The sequence below is a fragment of the Macrobrachium nipponense genome, chromosome 42, assembly GCF_015104395.2.
Source record: "Macrobrachium nipponense isolate FS-2020 chromosome 42, ASM1510439v2, whole genome shotgun sequence".
In the NCBI taxonomy this organism is placed as follows: Eukaryota; Metazoa; Arthropoda; class Malacostraca; order Decapoda; family Palaemonidae; genus Macrobrachium; species Macrobrachium nipponense.
Genome location: NC_061103.1, coordinates 24,078,375 through 24,095,583, shown reverse-complemented (window position 1 = coordinate 24,095,583; position 17,209 = coordinate 24,078,375). Strand labels below are relative to the sequence as shown.

The 17,209-nt window shown below is 46.3% G+C and overlaps 1 protein-coding gene across 1 annotated transcript in view; it reads left to right on the top strand.

The window, feature by feature from the left end:
• The first annotated feature begins 1,852 nt into the window (after positions 1-1,852).
• Positions 1,853-17,209, top strand: part of LOC135213022 (probable N-acetyltransferase san) — a 58,909-nt gene continuing 43,552 nt past the window's right edge. Inside the window, exon 1 of the mRNA XM_064246831.1 lies at positions 1,853-1,985. Within this exon, the coding sequence (XP_064102901.1) occupies positions 1,978-1,985 (8 nt within the window). The 5' untranslated portion in view covers positions 1,853-1,977. The remainder of the gene's footprint in view (positions 1,986-17,209) is intronic.

The window sequence follows — 17,209 nt, the reverse complement described above, 5'->3', positions numbered from 1 at the left end:
TTCAGAAAACGCACAAGGGCCCGCCAGAGAGGGAATCATCCCGGTGGAGGGCCGGACACAAAACCAAACAAATGAACATACTAACTAGAGTGTTTTTCAGAAAATGGAATTAGGCAACGAAGTCTGAGCATTTTGAATTGGAAAGTCAAGGCAAAGACGTACCAAAACCAAGTGACCTGGGTGAATGTGGTAACCAACTGGAAAAGCATGAAGACTATTAGATAAATAGAGGGTTGGAAATGAAAGCCGCTGTGGAAACAGATAAACGAAGCTAGTTTGGTTTAGCTATTTCAAAAATACTGTCCAGGTCTCTACTAAAGGGATCACACACAGAAAGGTCAAATAAACAATAAAACACTAATTACTACCCTTTGTGGCTATAATCCTCTGCTGTCCAAGGCTCTTTCCTAATCTTTCTTTACTTTTATACAAATCACTCTTAATAGAGGGGGAGTAGATCAAAGGGTATCTTCCAACTTTTCTTTTCCTTCATTTTCACTCCTCTGTACATTATTTACAAATTCCTATTAATTTCTTTCATCTGTTCTTTCAAGACCAGGCGTCTGTCCAACGGAACCTTCTCCTACCTGTAGGTGTTGAACCAAAGTGATGATGATAAGGAATCAAGAACTACCACTACCTTAACTTTTTTTTTCAACAAGGCCTTTTGCAGTCCAAGGAGCATCTGGAGCAGTTAAGATAGTTAGTCGATGAGCGCAGTTCGCTAGGTAACCTCTGTTTACAACCAAAGTACGAATTAATTTCAAAATAGTTCAGAACTGGTAATCTAAGGTTAGTGTGTTTCAGACTGAATTAGATCCCTCAGTACTGTTTACAAATCATTCGTTTGGTTTTCTTGGAGATGAAAGGGAGCCCTAAGTATGTTGAATCTTTTTCTGTGCCACTCTTTATTTATGGTTAATTACGCATGTCATTCAAGAAGTTTCGTACATTGCTATAAGATATACCACTACTGGTAAATATCAGAACCGAAATTAGTAATAACAATTCTAATTCATGAAATATAAATTTCAAGACAAACTGAAGATTGATGGACGAGTTTTGTGATGTATTTGGCTTATCATTTTAGCAACAAGAAGACTTCATCAAGTGTTTGAATAATAGAGAGATGTTTGTTACAGTTTGTGTGTGTGTGTGTGTGTGTTACGAGGTTGAATGAATATGTAACTAAGCTTAATTGTTTCTGTTCCATCGTGTATACATTGTGTTTTCATGTTGAGCATTGATATAGCTGAAAAAAACGCATTCTTTCTTTAACAGCTATCATCGAACTGTATTTGTATGTCAGAGGTTTAACTTCTTGAGTACAGACTGATAACCTGTTGTGTTCGAGAAGCTTATAAATGCATTTGCGAATCTAACTGTTACTGAAATTTCCAAATTCCCACAGGCATTCCTTCGTCTTATTTTAATATTTATTAACGAAACTAAAACGCTGTTTTCGCTTGCCATGTTCAGTAGCTATATATATACAATGTTTTCCCTTAAATTTCAAAAGTATTACAGAAATCATAATAACTTTGACTGTTCATTACCTGAAATTAACTAACTTAAATCTTTATAAGAATCGGCTCAATCTCACCTATGGCGCAGATGATTTGGTTATAAAAATGCTATAGATTTTGAAACTGATACTCTGAGGAACTACGAAACCAGACAGCACGACAGAGATCTCAAATTCTTGCTCATACGTAACAGGGGAAGTTATAAAAATTACTCATTATTTTCTTTAATTCTTTTACTCACTAGTTTTTATTTCACGCATACAAATCATCCAATCAAAACGAAAATATGACGGTCGCGTTCATATCGAATGTGCTAAGGAGCGTAAGTTTTATGATTGGTGGTTTCCAAGGGAAGTGACGTCACGAATCGAGCAAAACATCATGGCTGCGCCCTGTATTATGATCCCACCTTGTCTGCTTTCGATTCACTAAAATCTGCTGAATTTTCAGTATGAGGAAGTAAGTACGCCCCTGTTCAGCACTGTTTCATGCGAATTTACTTTGTAAGTTATTGACTGTATTTAGTGTATATTTGGCAGGTTTTGGTAATTATAGCAGGTCAGTTCTAAGGCCGGGGGAAGGGCGGCCTTAGGTCTTGACGTCGGTTGTAGATTTGATTTACCTGTACTGCCCTTGTGTTAATCTTATTTATAAAACCTTACGTGTTGCTAAATACTATGAAAAATTATATTCATGACGAATTTACATCCTAAACCAACGGTGTAGTCTGTGCAATTGGTGCAAGACCCAATCTAGCCTATAGTCCAGAATAGCGCCATGGCAGATCGCTTTAGCCCTGGTACCTAGTCTCTTAACAGAAGACAGATCGTGTTAGGGTAAACAACCTCATGGACTGGCCCACACACTACGGTCACGGAGGATCACCCTCCGAAAAAGTACTTACACGCGTCCTGACACGGAGATGGGCATCAGTCGCTACTTGTTGTTGGTGAGAAACGGAGCTAAAGACCTCTACTCTCCTTTTGAAGTAAGTATTTTCTCCAAAATTAGAAATTAAGGCCAAATTTTAAGATTGTTGAAACAGAGGGTAGTGAAAAAGGGTCCCCACGGCAGTGGAAATCTCACCAAAACGCTTTCAAAATTTTTACTTACGCTTCATTTATAGAAGATTGACGCCATCTTGATGTTTATGGAGTCGCTTGTGTCAACAAACTTCCCATTTCTTGTGATAAATCCGCACACCACTTGTACCCACAGACGCTGGAGCACTTTCATCACAACAATCGGAACACGGTCCCTTACCAGGACGTTTTTAGGTAAAACAACGTTTTGGTTGAAGACGAAGACAAGCGTGCACTAGGGTAAAATATCACAGCAGGCCAAGCAGGCCACCTACAATCTACGCTGGCCACCCCACCGAAAAAGTACATTATAACGCGTCCTGACACCGGAGATGGCATCAGTCGCAACTTCTTGTTGGTGAAAAACGGAGCTAAAGACCTCTACTCTCCTTTCGAAAGTAAGTATTTTCTCCAAAGTTAGAAATTAAGGCCAAATTTTAAGATTTAAACAGAGGGTACTGAAAAGGGTGGCTACGGCAGTGGAAATCTCACCAAACGCTTTAGAAATTTTTACTTCCAACTAAAAATTTTTATACATTCAACTTACCCGTCAGATATATACATAGCTATTACTCCGTCGTCCCCGACAGAAATTCGAATTTCGCGGCACACGCGGCAGGTAGGTCAGGTGATCCACCCCCCGCCGCTGGGTGGCGGGAATAGGAACCATACCGTTTTCTAAGCCATATTTTTCTGTCGCTTGGAATGTAAACAACGTTTGCAGTTCCTCCTGATGGATTTTCGTGTTTCATCGCCATCGATCGTCTGGGCTAACTTTTACAGGGAGTAATGGATCTTTGGTTCGGCATACGCTTTTGTTAACTTTTTGATAAGATATTAACTTCGAAAATTTCGAAGATTAGTGACGTGTAACTACCGAAGATTTCGGTAGGACACTCATGCACTTCACGAGATGAATTACTTATACTTTCATGAAAGGGAATTACTTATATTTATTCATTAATACAAATAAGTGTTAGATTTGATTGAGAAATGATACTATCTTTTTCCTAGTTGGGGAAGTCAGAAAAGTAACTATCCCTTTAGAAGCTTTATTAGCTCTTGTGTTTATGAGCAATTATAGTAGTAACAGTACTAGTAGTTGTTGCATCTTCATCACCTTCTTACTCCGCAGAATCTACAATATCATATTTGCAAAATTGTAGACTGGATATAGTTCAAATGCGAACTCTTAGAACGTAAGAAGTGATTATAGTGTTCCCCCATTACAATGGAGGGTGCGTCTGATCGGCTCTGTCTCGCTCTCAGGTCTAGACCTCTTCCAAGCTCACAAGCCCAGAGGAGAAGGAATGTCGAAAAACCGTAAGGAGGTTTAGAGAATCCCCACCGGTCAGGCGTCCCCTCGGCAGGTTCTGTAGAGCGTCCCAGACTGCCAGGGATAGCCATTGGAAAGGCATCCTAAAACAGTGTTTCTCCCTATTTATTCCTACTGTTCCATGATGGATAGGAGAACTTCGAATGAATGAATTTGACGAAGATCCTCGTATAATGCCTTCTGGTAGAATTATTCAAAATGAGAATGACTTTAATCGATCCACCTTTCGTTTGTTAGGCGACGATTTATTTGCGCCTTCTATAATATTAGAGATCATTCGATAACATTGTGATAAAGTCATTGTTCGAACATTTTTTCGCAACTAGACGAGAACGCTATCCCATGGGGGTATGAAATTGTTATTTCAACATAAGATTCCCCATCAGTGCATTTTAGATATAGATCTATTCTGATTAGAACGATTTAGATTATTTGTCAATCGAATGAATTATATGGATCTCGTTGAGTGATAAAGCATATATGTATGACTTTTAAGCTTCTAGCTCCTACCATGCTTAGGACAAATCGCCTTAGGCTACGGTATTGCAAGGCATACTCACATACCGAAATTTATGCTATAATGGTCAAGTGAAATCCTTACAAAATTTCCTAAATTAATACGGTTTACCTTAATGTAACAGTTTATAGAGTATTCTATTACGCTAGGATGGTATGAGTTATATGATGCCTTCGTGTCTTCGAGAAGTGATCGAGAAGCATATCTTTATTGGTGAATTGAGAGTAGGATAGAAACATTTTTCTTCGTGTTAGAAGAGGTTTCCATGAATTACCAGTACCCTTCTAGGACTTTCCTAGGAAGCAATTGTTTTTCAAAAGGATTGTTTAGACGACACCTATTAGTTGCTAGACTTGTCGAAGTCTCGTTCGCTTTAATTATGCTTATATAAAACTTCCTGAAGCTCGATAAAAAATTTTATAAGATTCCTTTATTGAATGGAGTAACTGGCAACTCTGGAATGGAAGGCCAGTCGGCTTTCGAAGACTGCTTTCGCTTTGAATGAGAGAGACCAGCGGCAGTACCATGTTGTTCTCAGTCGTGAGCGGTCGGTTACAGCTCTCTCTCCTGCGGAATGGGATAACTAACCGTATCTCTTCTTCCCTACAATCGTGGTCTTAGCCTCGGATTGAGGGAATACTGAAGCTGTCATAAAATAAATATTGTCTGCCTTTTGTTAGGAAGCTTTCAATAAGAAAGATATTACAACCTTTCAAATGCTGTTTACCGTAGATAACATGATTAAAGGATTCTATGCAGCAGAACATTATATTAATTAATGCACTCATACTTACGAAAGCATGTCTTATTAGATTACATACTTAGTGAGAAGAGAGATGTAATAGAGATTCACTTCAAGACTACGCTATGGTTAAGTCTTTCGAGAAAGACACAACCGTATTTAGAATCGGATATTTGCGCAGAAGTTGTATGAGTCGAATGGGAAACATTCTTTTAGTGGGAAATGTTTCCCTGAATGGATTATACTACGTATATAATAGTTTTTCATAATAAGAACGGAATTAACATATGAAAGGATGTCGGGTACCATAAAGACACAGATGTTCTGGCACATAACATAAAGATAATTAGTAGGAGGCGCCAGCCTGGTGCATAAGCGAAGAGCACCAGCCAAATATTTCTCGTTCAGGAAAAAAAGGTGGGGGGGATACGGAAGAATTAACCGAGAAAGGAATAATTTCCCCTTCCGATATACTCGAATTAGAGGAAAATTGAGAAGAAAAATCCAACTATGTAAGTACTGTAAATTATAGGATTCTTACAGCACCTCTTCTTATTTTGATATCGAGATTTCCTGACCACGGTTGCAAGTAATGGGCCAGAAGCGTGACGCCTCCCAGGAGCAAGGCGCAAGACGCCAGCCAAAAGCGTGACGCCTTCCCAGGAGTGAGGCGCCAGGCAAGCGCGAGGACGCTGCGAGGCGCGAGACGCAGCCAAAAGCGTGACGCCTCCCGGAGGAACGAGGCGCCAGGCAAGCGCGAGGACGCTGCGAGGCGCGAGACGCAGCCAGAAGCGTGACGCCTCCCAGGAGCGAGGCACCAGGCAAGCGCGAGGACGCTGCGAGGCGCGAGACGCCAGCCAGAAGCGTGACGCCTCCCAGGAGCGAGGCGCCAACCAGGCACAAGACATCAGGATCTCCAATTTCTCAGTATTTTGAGGATAGACTTTCCATGAGTTTCCTCTCTGAGAACTGACACAAGATCAGTTTTTTTCCTGACAGGGACACAAGTTATCGCACAGGCGCCGTGGCCCTTGTCAGGATTACTGAAATTGCGGAAGTCTCTAACAAGAACAGACTTCTCATGTCAGGTGATATAGTGGTCGCGTGAGCGACTTCTTTCCTGGCAAGAGGAGTTGTTTTGGGAGAAACTTTCTTTGCCAGATCAACCCTCTACTGACAATTATTCTAGAGATCGCAGGCGAACGTAGTACGTGTCAGGATAAAGTGGGTTCTCTGCTTTATAGACCCTTTACATGGTGAAGAGAACCGATATCTTTAGAAGTCTCTCGCTTTCCTCAACCTTATGAGACAAGTGATAGAAAATATATCGGACTCATAAGTTAATCTGGGTGCAGGTTTTAGAAAGACCTTGGCAACCCCTTTTTTATTGCACGTTTCGGCTAGTCCCTTGAACCATGCAGCTCCTCTTTCTCCTCTTTCATTGTTATTGAACAGGATGTTATATTATCCTACTCCTATGTAAACATAGTAACAGGGAGACCTTTGTAATGTTTTGGTACTGGGAAAAGACTCGTAAGAGCTCTCAGTATTGGTGGTTGAGAGGCTTTTTCAAGTATTTGAACCGTACATTACGGCCTGATGTCCTAGGATAGGAATCTTGAATGATTCTCCTCGATCCTGGATCATTTATTAGGAGAATAGGATAATAATAATTGTTGTTTTGCTGAATAACGATGATAGAATTTTCCATTTCTCTCGTTGCCCAGGCACGAGGACGGGAAGGAAGAAAGAATATAAGAGAGAGGTAGCAATCTACACATCTTTATTTTATAGAAAGGGGAATAAAATTTAGGCTTTTTCCCCTAAAATATAAACTCTTTACAGAATGTAAGACAAAGGGCGTCAAAGAAAGAGAGGATAATACGTTATGCCTCATTTTAGACTTAGAGAGGTTGGATTCACAGAGGTCACGTTCTTCTCACAGCAAGTTTTTGGAAGTCTTTTCCAAGACAGTCTGAATATTCTTTCAGCATCTATTTTAAATGGACCTTAACAACCTCTCCACTCTGAGTCTGTCTGCGTGCAGACTGACCTGAAATGGACATGAATGAGAGGATGTTTCAAGGTAAATGACAGTAGTCATGAATAAGATATTTGATTACTGAGGTCGTCGCTAGAGGGAATGAGGAAACTGTCCACTTCCGATACCTCTGTGAACCACATAGCGGTTTTTTTCTTCCCTTTCAGAGGAAAGAATCACCTTTGTATATTTCTGCTATCAAAGAACGCAGTAAAAGGCTATACTCTGTCTCTATAAAGGGAGGGAATTGGAGATAGCAGAGCATTAAGATCTTCGGGATCTTATACAATACCCCTATACGACAAGACTAGGAGATCTTATAATTACAATGGATCCTATTTGGGCCTCAGATTCCATGTTCTGACAAGATGGAACTGCTCCTCATCAATGTTTCTCTTGGTACTAACGACCAAAAGGACGAGTGAAATTTTGGGCTTGGAATCTGGAATCAAATTCTAGAAAGACTAGGCAATGGGTTCCTGTCAGCATGGTATGTTTGGCGAAAGAACTAAAACCTTTTTTGTTCCGATACGTAATACAAACCCTCGGTCCTTTTAACAATAGGAAGGGAAGTACTAGCGGCAGCTGGGGACGGTCGTAAGCTTCGAACAAGGGGAGAACGGTGTTAACTGCTTGTGCGCTCGCCCTTCGCGCCCGAGAGGTGAAGAATCACTTTGCCTTTCGGCCGAGGGGTGTGAAGGACGTGTTCGTCATCGCTCTCTGCCCCGCTTCATCGTCGTATGGTTTGTTTGACTGAAAATGAAACTGTAAGTACACTGTTTTCATTTTCATTACTTAATTATGAATCAACATGGAGCTATCGCCGTAGAGACGGCGATTTCCGCTCTTTTCATGAATTGAACCCTTGAATTATATCTCGGTGCCGATGGGCGGGCGCACTCGCGCCGAGTCATGTATTTTGGGCGAAAGTGTGTAATTGAAAGATTGTTAAGTACTCTTTTTCATTATATTTTTGCCTGTGCGTTCGTCGCCGAGAGCTTGATTGCGTTCGGCACGAGCCTCTTATTTTGTATGAATAGAATGCAATGAAAGTGGATTCGCAATGCAGTTTTTTTCTTTTCATTTTCATTATTAATTGCATCAATTTAATTTTTGGATCAATTTCCGCTCTTACCCGGGAATTAATCCTTACGATTTATTGCTGTGAAAGTGAAAATAGCAAGTGCAGTATTGTTCATTTTCATATATATTTATGATAGCATCATATTATTATGGATCAAGTTTCCGCTCTTACCCGGGAATTGATCTTTCCCCCTTTAAGTTCTATGAAGTGAATCGCAAGTGCAGTATTCTGTTTCATTTTCATATTACTTTTCACTGCTGTGCGTGGGTAGGGGAACGAAGGTCTGCCGGGAAGTCGTCGGAAAGCTCTCCCGCGACTCCCTTGGTATCCAATTCTTCGTCTTCTTTCCTGCCCCCCCGCTCAGCTTCCTCATATTTTGTTTTTGGGGTCTTCCTTCCGTTCGGGGTGGGGCATGTCTCCCCCCCCGTGCGTGAGGGAACCCCTCTTACTAATTTGTCTGTGCTACCGCAGGTGCTACATCCGTGGGAGACGACCTTGGACAGGTATGGGCCACTGCGGCTGCAGGGCGTGCCTAGCATCCACGATCTGCTGCAGCGTCTAGCGAGGTCTGGGGCGGTGACCTTGGAGTGGTCTCCACTACAACCTTCAACACGGCCGCTTATGCTGCTTTCCCCCGTGGTCTACACTCCCCATGCTGTGTCGGTGACGCCGTCTGCCGCTTCTAGGGCGGTCGGCCGCCGTACCGAGGAGGGGTATGCCGCCGCCGCCTGTGTTTTCTTCGAGTTGCCTGCCCCAGACTTCCGCTGTTCCAGCAGCTCGCCCCTGGACCGGCCGCCAGTACCAGGTTCCCGCTGGCTGCCGATGATTCTACGAGGCGATGGCTGGGCCTGCCGTACCTGTCGCTGATGTGGTTCCCGCTACTGGGCTTGGCTGTCCCCTTCTGTGTTTACTGCTGCCGCTGTTCCTGCCGCTCCTGAGCTGGTTGCTGTTCCTGTCGCTCCTGGTTCCTCTGCCTGTCCATGCTGGTCCAGCCCATGGTGTGTCTTCCCCAGTCCCAGGTCCTTCCGGACAGGTGCAGTCGGGCCGTGTTGCTTCGGCAATAGGCCCGACTCTGGCCTGGATGGAGGACCTTTGACGACTGTCCTGCGAGAGCTGACGAAGAAGAGGAAGGTGTCATCTTCGTCTTCGTCTGTTTGCTGCCCTTCCCCTTCCCCCTTCGGACTTCTAAGGTCCCATAAGCCGAAGAAGAAGAAGGCTGCCTCCCCCCCACCCTAAGAAGTCCTCCTTCGGGAACTTCTAAGGGCCCGTCCCACCTCGGTGGGACGGGGGTCCTTCTGCTGGTCCTCCTGCTCCTCGGGAGCGGGGCCCGTCTTCCCTTCCGTAGGAAGAGATAGACGGGGACCAGAGGAGTATCAGTTAGCTCTGGTACTTCCTCGCCTGGTGCTAGCGGCGATGCCGCTACGCCAGGTTCCGGCTCGGTCTCTCGTTCGCGGGAGATCCCGAGTGTACGCTCTCCCTCGGGAGACCGTGCAGCCAAAGTTTCGGCGCCAGAGTTCGCTCGGCGCCAAGACCACGGCAGGGCGGAGCAGAAGGCTGGCGAGAACCGCTCAGGTGACTCTCGCCAGGCCAGCGGCCGCTCTCGCAGCGACCAGCTGGTAACCGGGTTTTGTTATATCCCCCTAAGAAGACTCCTTCGGGAACTTCGAAGGGCTCGTCACACTCGGTGTGACGGGGGGGGTGGGTTCTTCTGCTGGTCCTCCTGTTCTTCGGGAACGGCGGGCCCGTCTCCCCTTCTGAGAAGAAGAAGAAGACGGGGGGGGGGGCGGGGGGGACCAAGGGTGTGCTGGCTACCGCTGGTACACCCTCGCCTGGTCTTGGCAGCTCTGCTGCTAAGCCAGGTACCGGCTCGGTTTCTCGTCCGCGAGAAGTTCTGAGTGTACGGTCTCCTTCGGGTGACCGTGCAGCCAAAGTTAAGACGCCTGAGTTCGCTCAGCGTCATGACCGAGGCACGGAGCAGAAGACTGTCGAGAGCCGCTCAGGTGACTCTCGCCAGGCCAGCGGGCCGCGCTCTCGTAGCGACCAGCCGGTACCTCGGGTGACGTGACGGTCTCTGACCGGCCACGGGTGAGGCTGGGAAGAGGTCCCCCCAGGCCCCCTCGACCGACGGTACCAGCCTCGGCTGGTACCAGCGGTTTGACGTGCCGCGAGGACGCTCACCGGTCTCACCGCGAAAGTGAGCTCTGCAGGTCACCTGACCGCCGCTCCCACAGGAACCGGGCGGATACGGTGACCAGCAGCAGCTCGTCTGACGCACGGGACCGGGGTCGACGTGCTCAGTCGAGCCGCTCGCCACAGGTGAGCGGCACGGCCAGGCCTGCAGATCGATCCCCACCGCGGGTTGGTGATCGGCTGCAGCCCCCCACGTACGCTGGTCCTGCCAGCGAGCGGGGGGGGAGCGTCAGGTCTGTCTCTCCACTACCTTACACTTCCTCGGGCTACACCGGGAAGAGCGAGGTAGCTAGGAGTGATCGTGAGAGGTGCGCCGCTCACGATCCCTTCACGATGCCACACGTGCCACGTATGGTCTTAGGACCAACCAGGACGTACGCGCAAGTGATTGGAGGCGACCGTCAGGGGGGGGAGGGGGTAGCGTCAGTTCTGTCTCTCCGATACCTTCAACTTCCTCGGCATACGCCAGGAAGAGCGAGGTATATAGGAGTGATCGTGAGAGATGCGCCGCTCACGATCCCGTCACGACGCCGCACGTGCCAGGTATGGTCTTAGGACCAACCAGGACGTACGCGCAAGTGATTGGAGGCAACCGTCAGGGATCTGTTGCTGGTCCTTCTTCTGAAGGAGGAGGGTCCTGGGAGCTGCTCTTGTTGGAGGGACTGGATGGTCCTACTCCTCAAGACGCTGTAACTTCCGAGATTCAGAGTAACTTGCCCGGTTATTTGCACTGATTCGTCAGCACAATGACCTGGGGGAAGGATCGCCGCTCCCACCAGCAGAGCCCATGTCTCTGCTCAAGTCATTTTGGGGCCCGAGAAGGGACCAAAACCGACGGTGGGTTTGCCGCGATCGGAGCTTGCCGATTCTGTCTTGAACCAGAGTCTCTCGTCTCCGGACAAGAAGGCTCTCTCAGTTCTGGCCGGTCGATCAAGCTACTTCCACCTCCTCTACTGCGACAGCGGCGTTTCTACGTGTCTTCGGACACCGTATTTAAATACTCCTTCGGTCCTCCTGAGAGGTTTCGACCTCGACGAGGACTGGAATGAGTCGGAGGACGGTATCGGCTCTCTCCTGTCAGGTGTCGATCAGCCCCACCCAGACGACGTTCACAGTGGCGGCAGACCCTTACCTACAGTGAGAGTTCGTAACCCTCCTCGGGGAAAACGTTTCTCCTGACGATACGTTTTCCCAGACTCTGAGAGGCCATCGCCGCAAGGCGATGGCTGCTCCTACTCTTCTCCAACTGCTAGTTCCACTGGGAAGGCGAGCGAGTATCCAATTCCTCCCCCATTCCCTCTCTCCTTACGGCTACGAGGGAAAGGGGAGGGATCCTACAGAGATTTCTCTGTAGGATTCCACGTTGGGGACTGCGCTACCGGGGGGACCTTCGGGTCCTACTGACGTAAGCCCCGGTCGTTGAGGAGGGATCCTGCCCCATTCTCGATCACACGGGAATCGAGAGGACCACCAGCCGATATCGTTTGACGAATTCGGTGGGGGTTTCGCAGACTGCTTAGAATTCTACGGAATTTCTAGCGCATTCAGTGTTTTAGAGTTTCTTACGATCTCCAAACACTTAGGCGAGACACGGTCCAAAGTGAGCGAGACGGAATCCCCGATATGTTACACGATAATCGGGAACCTCGCCTATGCTCGAATTCCTGGAATTTCTAGCATTAGGAAGAAGACTGCTGCTGAAAGAAGACTCTCTCACAGTAGGCGACCAACCTGGAATAGAGAAGAACGGACGGGAATATCCAGTTTGGCTTGAACTATCGTCTTAGTATTCTGTTCACCATTGAAGTCTTTCTTCGAGGAAGACTCTTCACTCTCTTTGATAGAGACCGATGGTGGTCGATCTCAATCCTTATTTTGTTTCTTGAAGGAAAGAATTTAGGATGGAGATCGTTGTTCAGAATCCTACAAATATACTACGTATATTAACCTCGCGACATGATTCTGCTAAGCAGTTGAATGGTCCGAGGGGTATTGGCGCATATCCTGGTTATTCTACGGATTGCTACTTAGACGAAAAGTATTCTAATTGAACTGCAACTCGGGTTGCCTGCAACCTCCCATGAGTTTCCAGTTTCAATTTTATATACTTATGGTGTGGTCAACACACATTTAAGCTTTTATATTTACCGAAATTCGTTTCGCATAAATATAATTGCTCGAGCATATCTTTTATGCTCGGTGGTTCTCGCCGAACGCATTCCTTCGTGGAAAGGATTACTTGGCAACTCAGGATGACGAGTCAGCGGACAGCTACTGCGTATTGAATTGCCCGAGGCATTTCAGTACCAGCTGCCGCTTTGAGATGGACGGTTGGTTATGTCTTTCTCACCTGCTTTGATTGAATACCAACCGTATCTCTGCCCAACAATCACGGACTTAAGTCTCTGATTAATGGGGATTCTCGCATACATGAATGACCATCTCTGCTGTGAAACGCTAGTATTCATCGTCTTCGGTATTGCGAGAATTTTAAACAGAGATATCTATTCGACTCTCATCTTTCTGTTTACCGCACGGTAACAGAATTCTGTAATAGTCTCTTGCTGCATCGTATATCGATAATGCGAATGATTTTTGCGGAATCTGAGTTTTTGTCCTCAAAAATATCTTGTATTCGGAGGTGTGCAATTGTTCATTGTTCACCGGATTAGCAGATGTATTGAAAGACATCGCCTACTCCCACACCTGCCAGCTCTACTTCCAAACGTTCAGCCCATGAGAAGCAGTTCTTCAGGCGGCACTCCCCTGTGTTTCATTACTGAAGAACGCCCCGCTTTCATTGCACACCGGACAGCAATGAAATGGCGGTTAGCGTTTTCAGTCATTGTAAGACAGGTTAGAATCTTGAGATTCCTTCTCTCGATTCAGCTAGAAGACGTAGGTTGCATTCATTGCCTACCTTCGTCTTCAACGTCACATAGTGTTGTTTCTCCTTAAGCTGAGATCAACGTCTATAGAATTTTCTTGCCATCAGGGACCGTCGGTCTTTTGAAGGCAATTGACTTTCGCCTTTTGAGCTTATGCATTAAGCGAATCATCGCCGCGCCGTCCGGCATCGGTGACGAACAAATATTTTATTTGTTTGGTCTCTCAGCATAACTCTTTAAAGGGCGAAGGTCACGTGACTTACCTGGATGCTTGGACAACTTGCCTCTACTGATTCCGAACCAGTCAGTCGGCAGCTGTCAGAGCGCCCGAGTCAGTTACGAACTATGCTGTGGGCTTAGTTCGGTTGTTCCAGAGCAATCATTACTTCGTCTTAATAGCTTGTCAGTATGAGTACTGTACATAACCAAAGTCGAGAAGAGGGATAGGTCATATGACTATCCCCTTCTTTTCGTCTTAGGTAACTGCATGACTTCTCTTGAGAAGTCAAGCACAAAGGGATGGGGATTTGTGACGCTCGATTTCGTACCGATCTTCGTAGCGAAGACTCAGAACCCTTCGGTAACTGACATTGGTTCGAGTCCTTCACAATACCCTCCCTAATGGACTTCACCGCCTCCGATACGAAGGCTATGCTGCTTTGTCCTGTGAAGGCGCGACGGAGCTGTCTGAAGAAACTCGACACCCAGGATGAGTGTGGACGCCTCTTCATCATTCTCTCGCGTTCCGCAAGAACTTCTCCGTGGCACAGGTAATGAAGGCAGGCGCCTGGTCCAACCGGACCGCCGCCTGCACCTCCTTCTACCTTCTCGGGATATTGCCCACAGTTCCATTGGATCTTTTTTGTTCCTTGGGAAAACCGTGCTTGGTGGTTGCTCAACACGTTGTGTAGTTAACCCAGACCCTCGCAGGCTGAACAGCATCGAGTCCTGGTGTGACCGTAAGAATGGATGAGGAATGAGAGTGTGACTGGCTCCTCTTACCATCTTTTTCTTCCCTCTAACCCTCTTGGGTAGAGGGACACGGTCGTCACCCTGCTGGGTAAGGACGAGATGCAGGTGAGCTACTCAACAGAGCACCATCCTATCCCTTTCAGTAGGGATAGGAGTAAATATCCACCACTTCCTCCAACAATGGGGGAGGAAGTGGATGCCAAATTGAGACAAACCCATCATTTTATGATTGTCTCTTGCAAACAGGAACAAGTTCTTGCTTGCTGGTACGAAGAGATACGCTTGCTCTCTTCTTAGTACTTGGCCCAGAGGTCTGACCATTGATCCTGCGGTGCACACCCGATCAATCGGACAGAGGTTTGGATCCCTCCCTTGCTCTTACGACCAGGGAGGCACTCCAGGGGTTGGACGAACACCCAGTCTGTTCACCAAAAAGACTCAGATTCCTCCCACCAAGAAGTGAGTCTTCCTATTGTTAAAGGACCGAGGGTTTGTATTACGTATCGGAACAAATGACAATTTGTCGAAAATTGCATTTTTCCTAACTATACAAACCTGAGGTCCTTTACATATAGTCCCACCTCATGCCACCCCTCACTCTGCAACTTTTTGCATGGGCCTAAAGCAAAAGTGATTCTTCACCTCTCGGGGGGCGCGCGGGCGCGCGCACCGCACGATCGGACAAGCAGTTAACTACCGTTCTCCCCTTGTTCGAAGCTTACGACCGTCCCAGCTGCCGCTAGTTACCTTCCTATTGTTAAAGGACCTCAGGTTTGTATAGTTAGGAAAAATGCAATTTTCGACAAATTGTCATATTCCTGGATCAACGCTTTCAGATAAAGGATTCGTTGTCCAGGCAATGTATTTACGTTCTCATCTACAAAAGAAGATAAGGTTTAAACGTTTGCTGACAGAGTCTTTGGAATACGATGAGGGCTTAAAAAACCACTTCCCAGAAGGTTCGAAGAGATATTTAAAGAGCTAGAAATCAGGAATCCTCCCAATTTCAGCTCAGAATCTCCTTAGACTTCCAGGCTCTTTCCCTGCCTTCGTGCAAGGATAGGGAAGATTTTGCAACAAGAGAACTCATCAACATGTAGGAAGAGTGCTCGTTAGCAACGGAAGTATCAAGTATGATCCCCCTTGTTACGGAGGCCATAAGCTCAAAGTGAAAGAATTTCTTACACCCTTTTCCATTCTCCTGATAAACGATTGTGGATGTTCAGACTTTCGGACAATGTAGCGCCAATCAGGCGCCAAATGCCAAACAGGCGTAAAGACGCCAAAGCAAGACAGTCCAAATAAACACTGTCATTGTCTGATGAGGAGAAGGAGTAGGCCTCCAATCTGGCGCAGATGCGCTAGAGGCGAATAAATCAGGCAAATAGAGTGTCCGAGGTGGACATCGCCAGTTTTCATCGAGACTCTTAACAAGCTCGAATCTCCAGCAAGTGGGGAGAAGTCAGCCAGGCGCGAGGAGCCAGCCAGACGCGAGGCGCCAGGCAAGCGAAGCGCCAGCCAGGCGCGAGGCGCCAGCCAGGCGCGAGGCGACAGCCAGGCGCGAGTGAGGCGCCAGCCAGGCGCGAGACGCCAGGCAGGCGCAAGGCGCCAGCCAGGCGCGAGGCGCCAGACTGGCGCGAGGCACCAGGCAGGCGCAAGCCAGGCTCTGGGCTTCATCCAGAAGAGATCTATTTCAAAGAAAGCCCTGGTCTTCTTTGGAACAGTGGAATCTCTAAAGCACTTCTTGAGTAACTTGATGATTCCTTCAAACAGCTAAGAATTAAAAGCGCTTGAAGTGCGGGCTTTTAACAATTCTTGTTCTTTCCATAACAATATGTCATGAGAGACATATTAGCTGTAATAACGGGAGATGCAACTCTGTGTTGACTTTTCTTTGCACGAAGGAGATCAAGTGGGCCTATGAGAGATCCTTCTCTCTTTGTTATACGTGTCCACGGATGCGTTGCTGGGATAGGGAGACGACACTGATCCTTAACTAGTGAATTAAAAATTTTATTTTTTTATTTGTATTTTTTTTTTTTTTTTTTTAACATAAGTGTATTATTTTCTGGGGTTATTTGAAATGAGTTTGGGGATAGCTCTTTTCAAATTAAGCACAAACCCTCGTGTTAGGATCAGGTGATCGGGATCGGTGTTGTGCTCCTTAAATTATGCCAATAGGCATTGGTGTATTGTCATGTAAGTGGATAAGACCCCATTGACAAATGACCACTAGATTCTGTCAAGTAAGTGGATAAGACCCCATTGACAGATCTACAAGAACTCTTAGCCATAGGTCACATCCTCGCTGAGGCTCTTAAGACGAAGCAGACTACTAGCAATAGCTAGGAAGTCGACCCTTCGTCTAAACACATAGGAACCAAGGTTTTATTTATTTATTACCTACAACGTATGTTGTTTACCTGTATATTCAGTAATAGCTGTCTTTTACCCTCCACCAATGGTGTGAATCAGCTATGTATATATCTGACGGGTAAGTTGAATGTATAAAAATGATATTGCAATACACCCCCTGAACACCTGAACAAGCCCTGGTCACTTACCAGCCCGAACCATCATTTATCAAAAATTTACCAAATCTTTGGTTAAAATAAACGATCAGTGTTGCCAATCTCCTGGCAAACACCCTCGTTACCTAGTTACCAGCCCACCGCTGATAGCCCTGCCTCACGGGCCGGTCACACCTGCCCTCTCACGTCAATCACTTATCGTTCGCGGTGGAGTACAGATGTATCCACAGCGAACTCCTTTTGGTCTTGCCCGGCCTTCATTTGCACCTTTGATTTGATTGATTTTGGTGACGAATTACG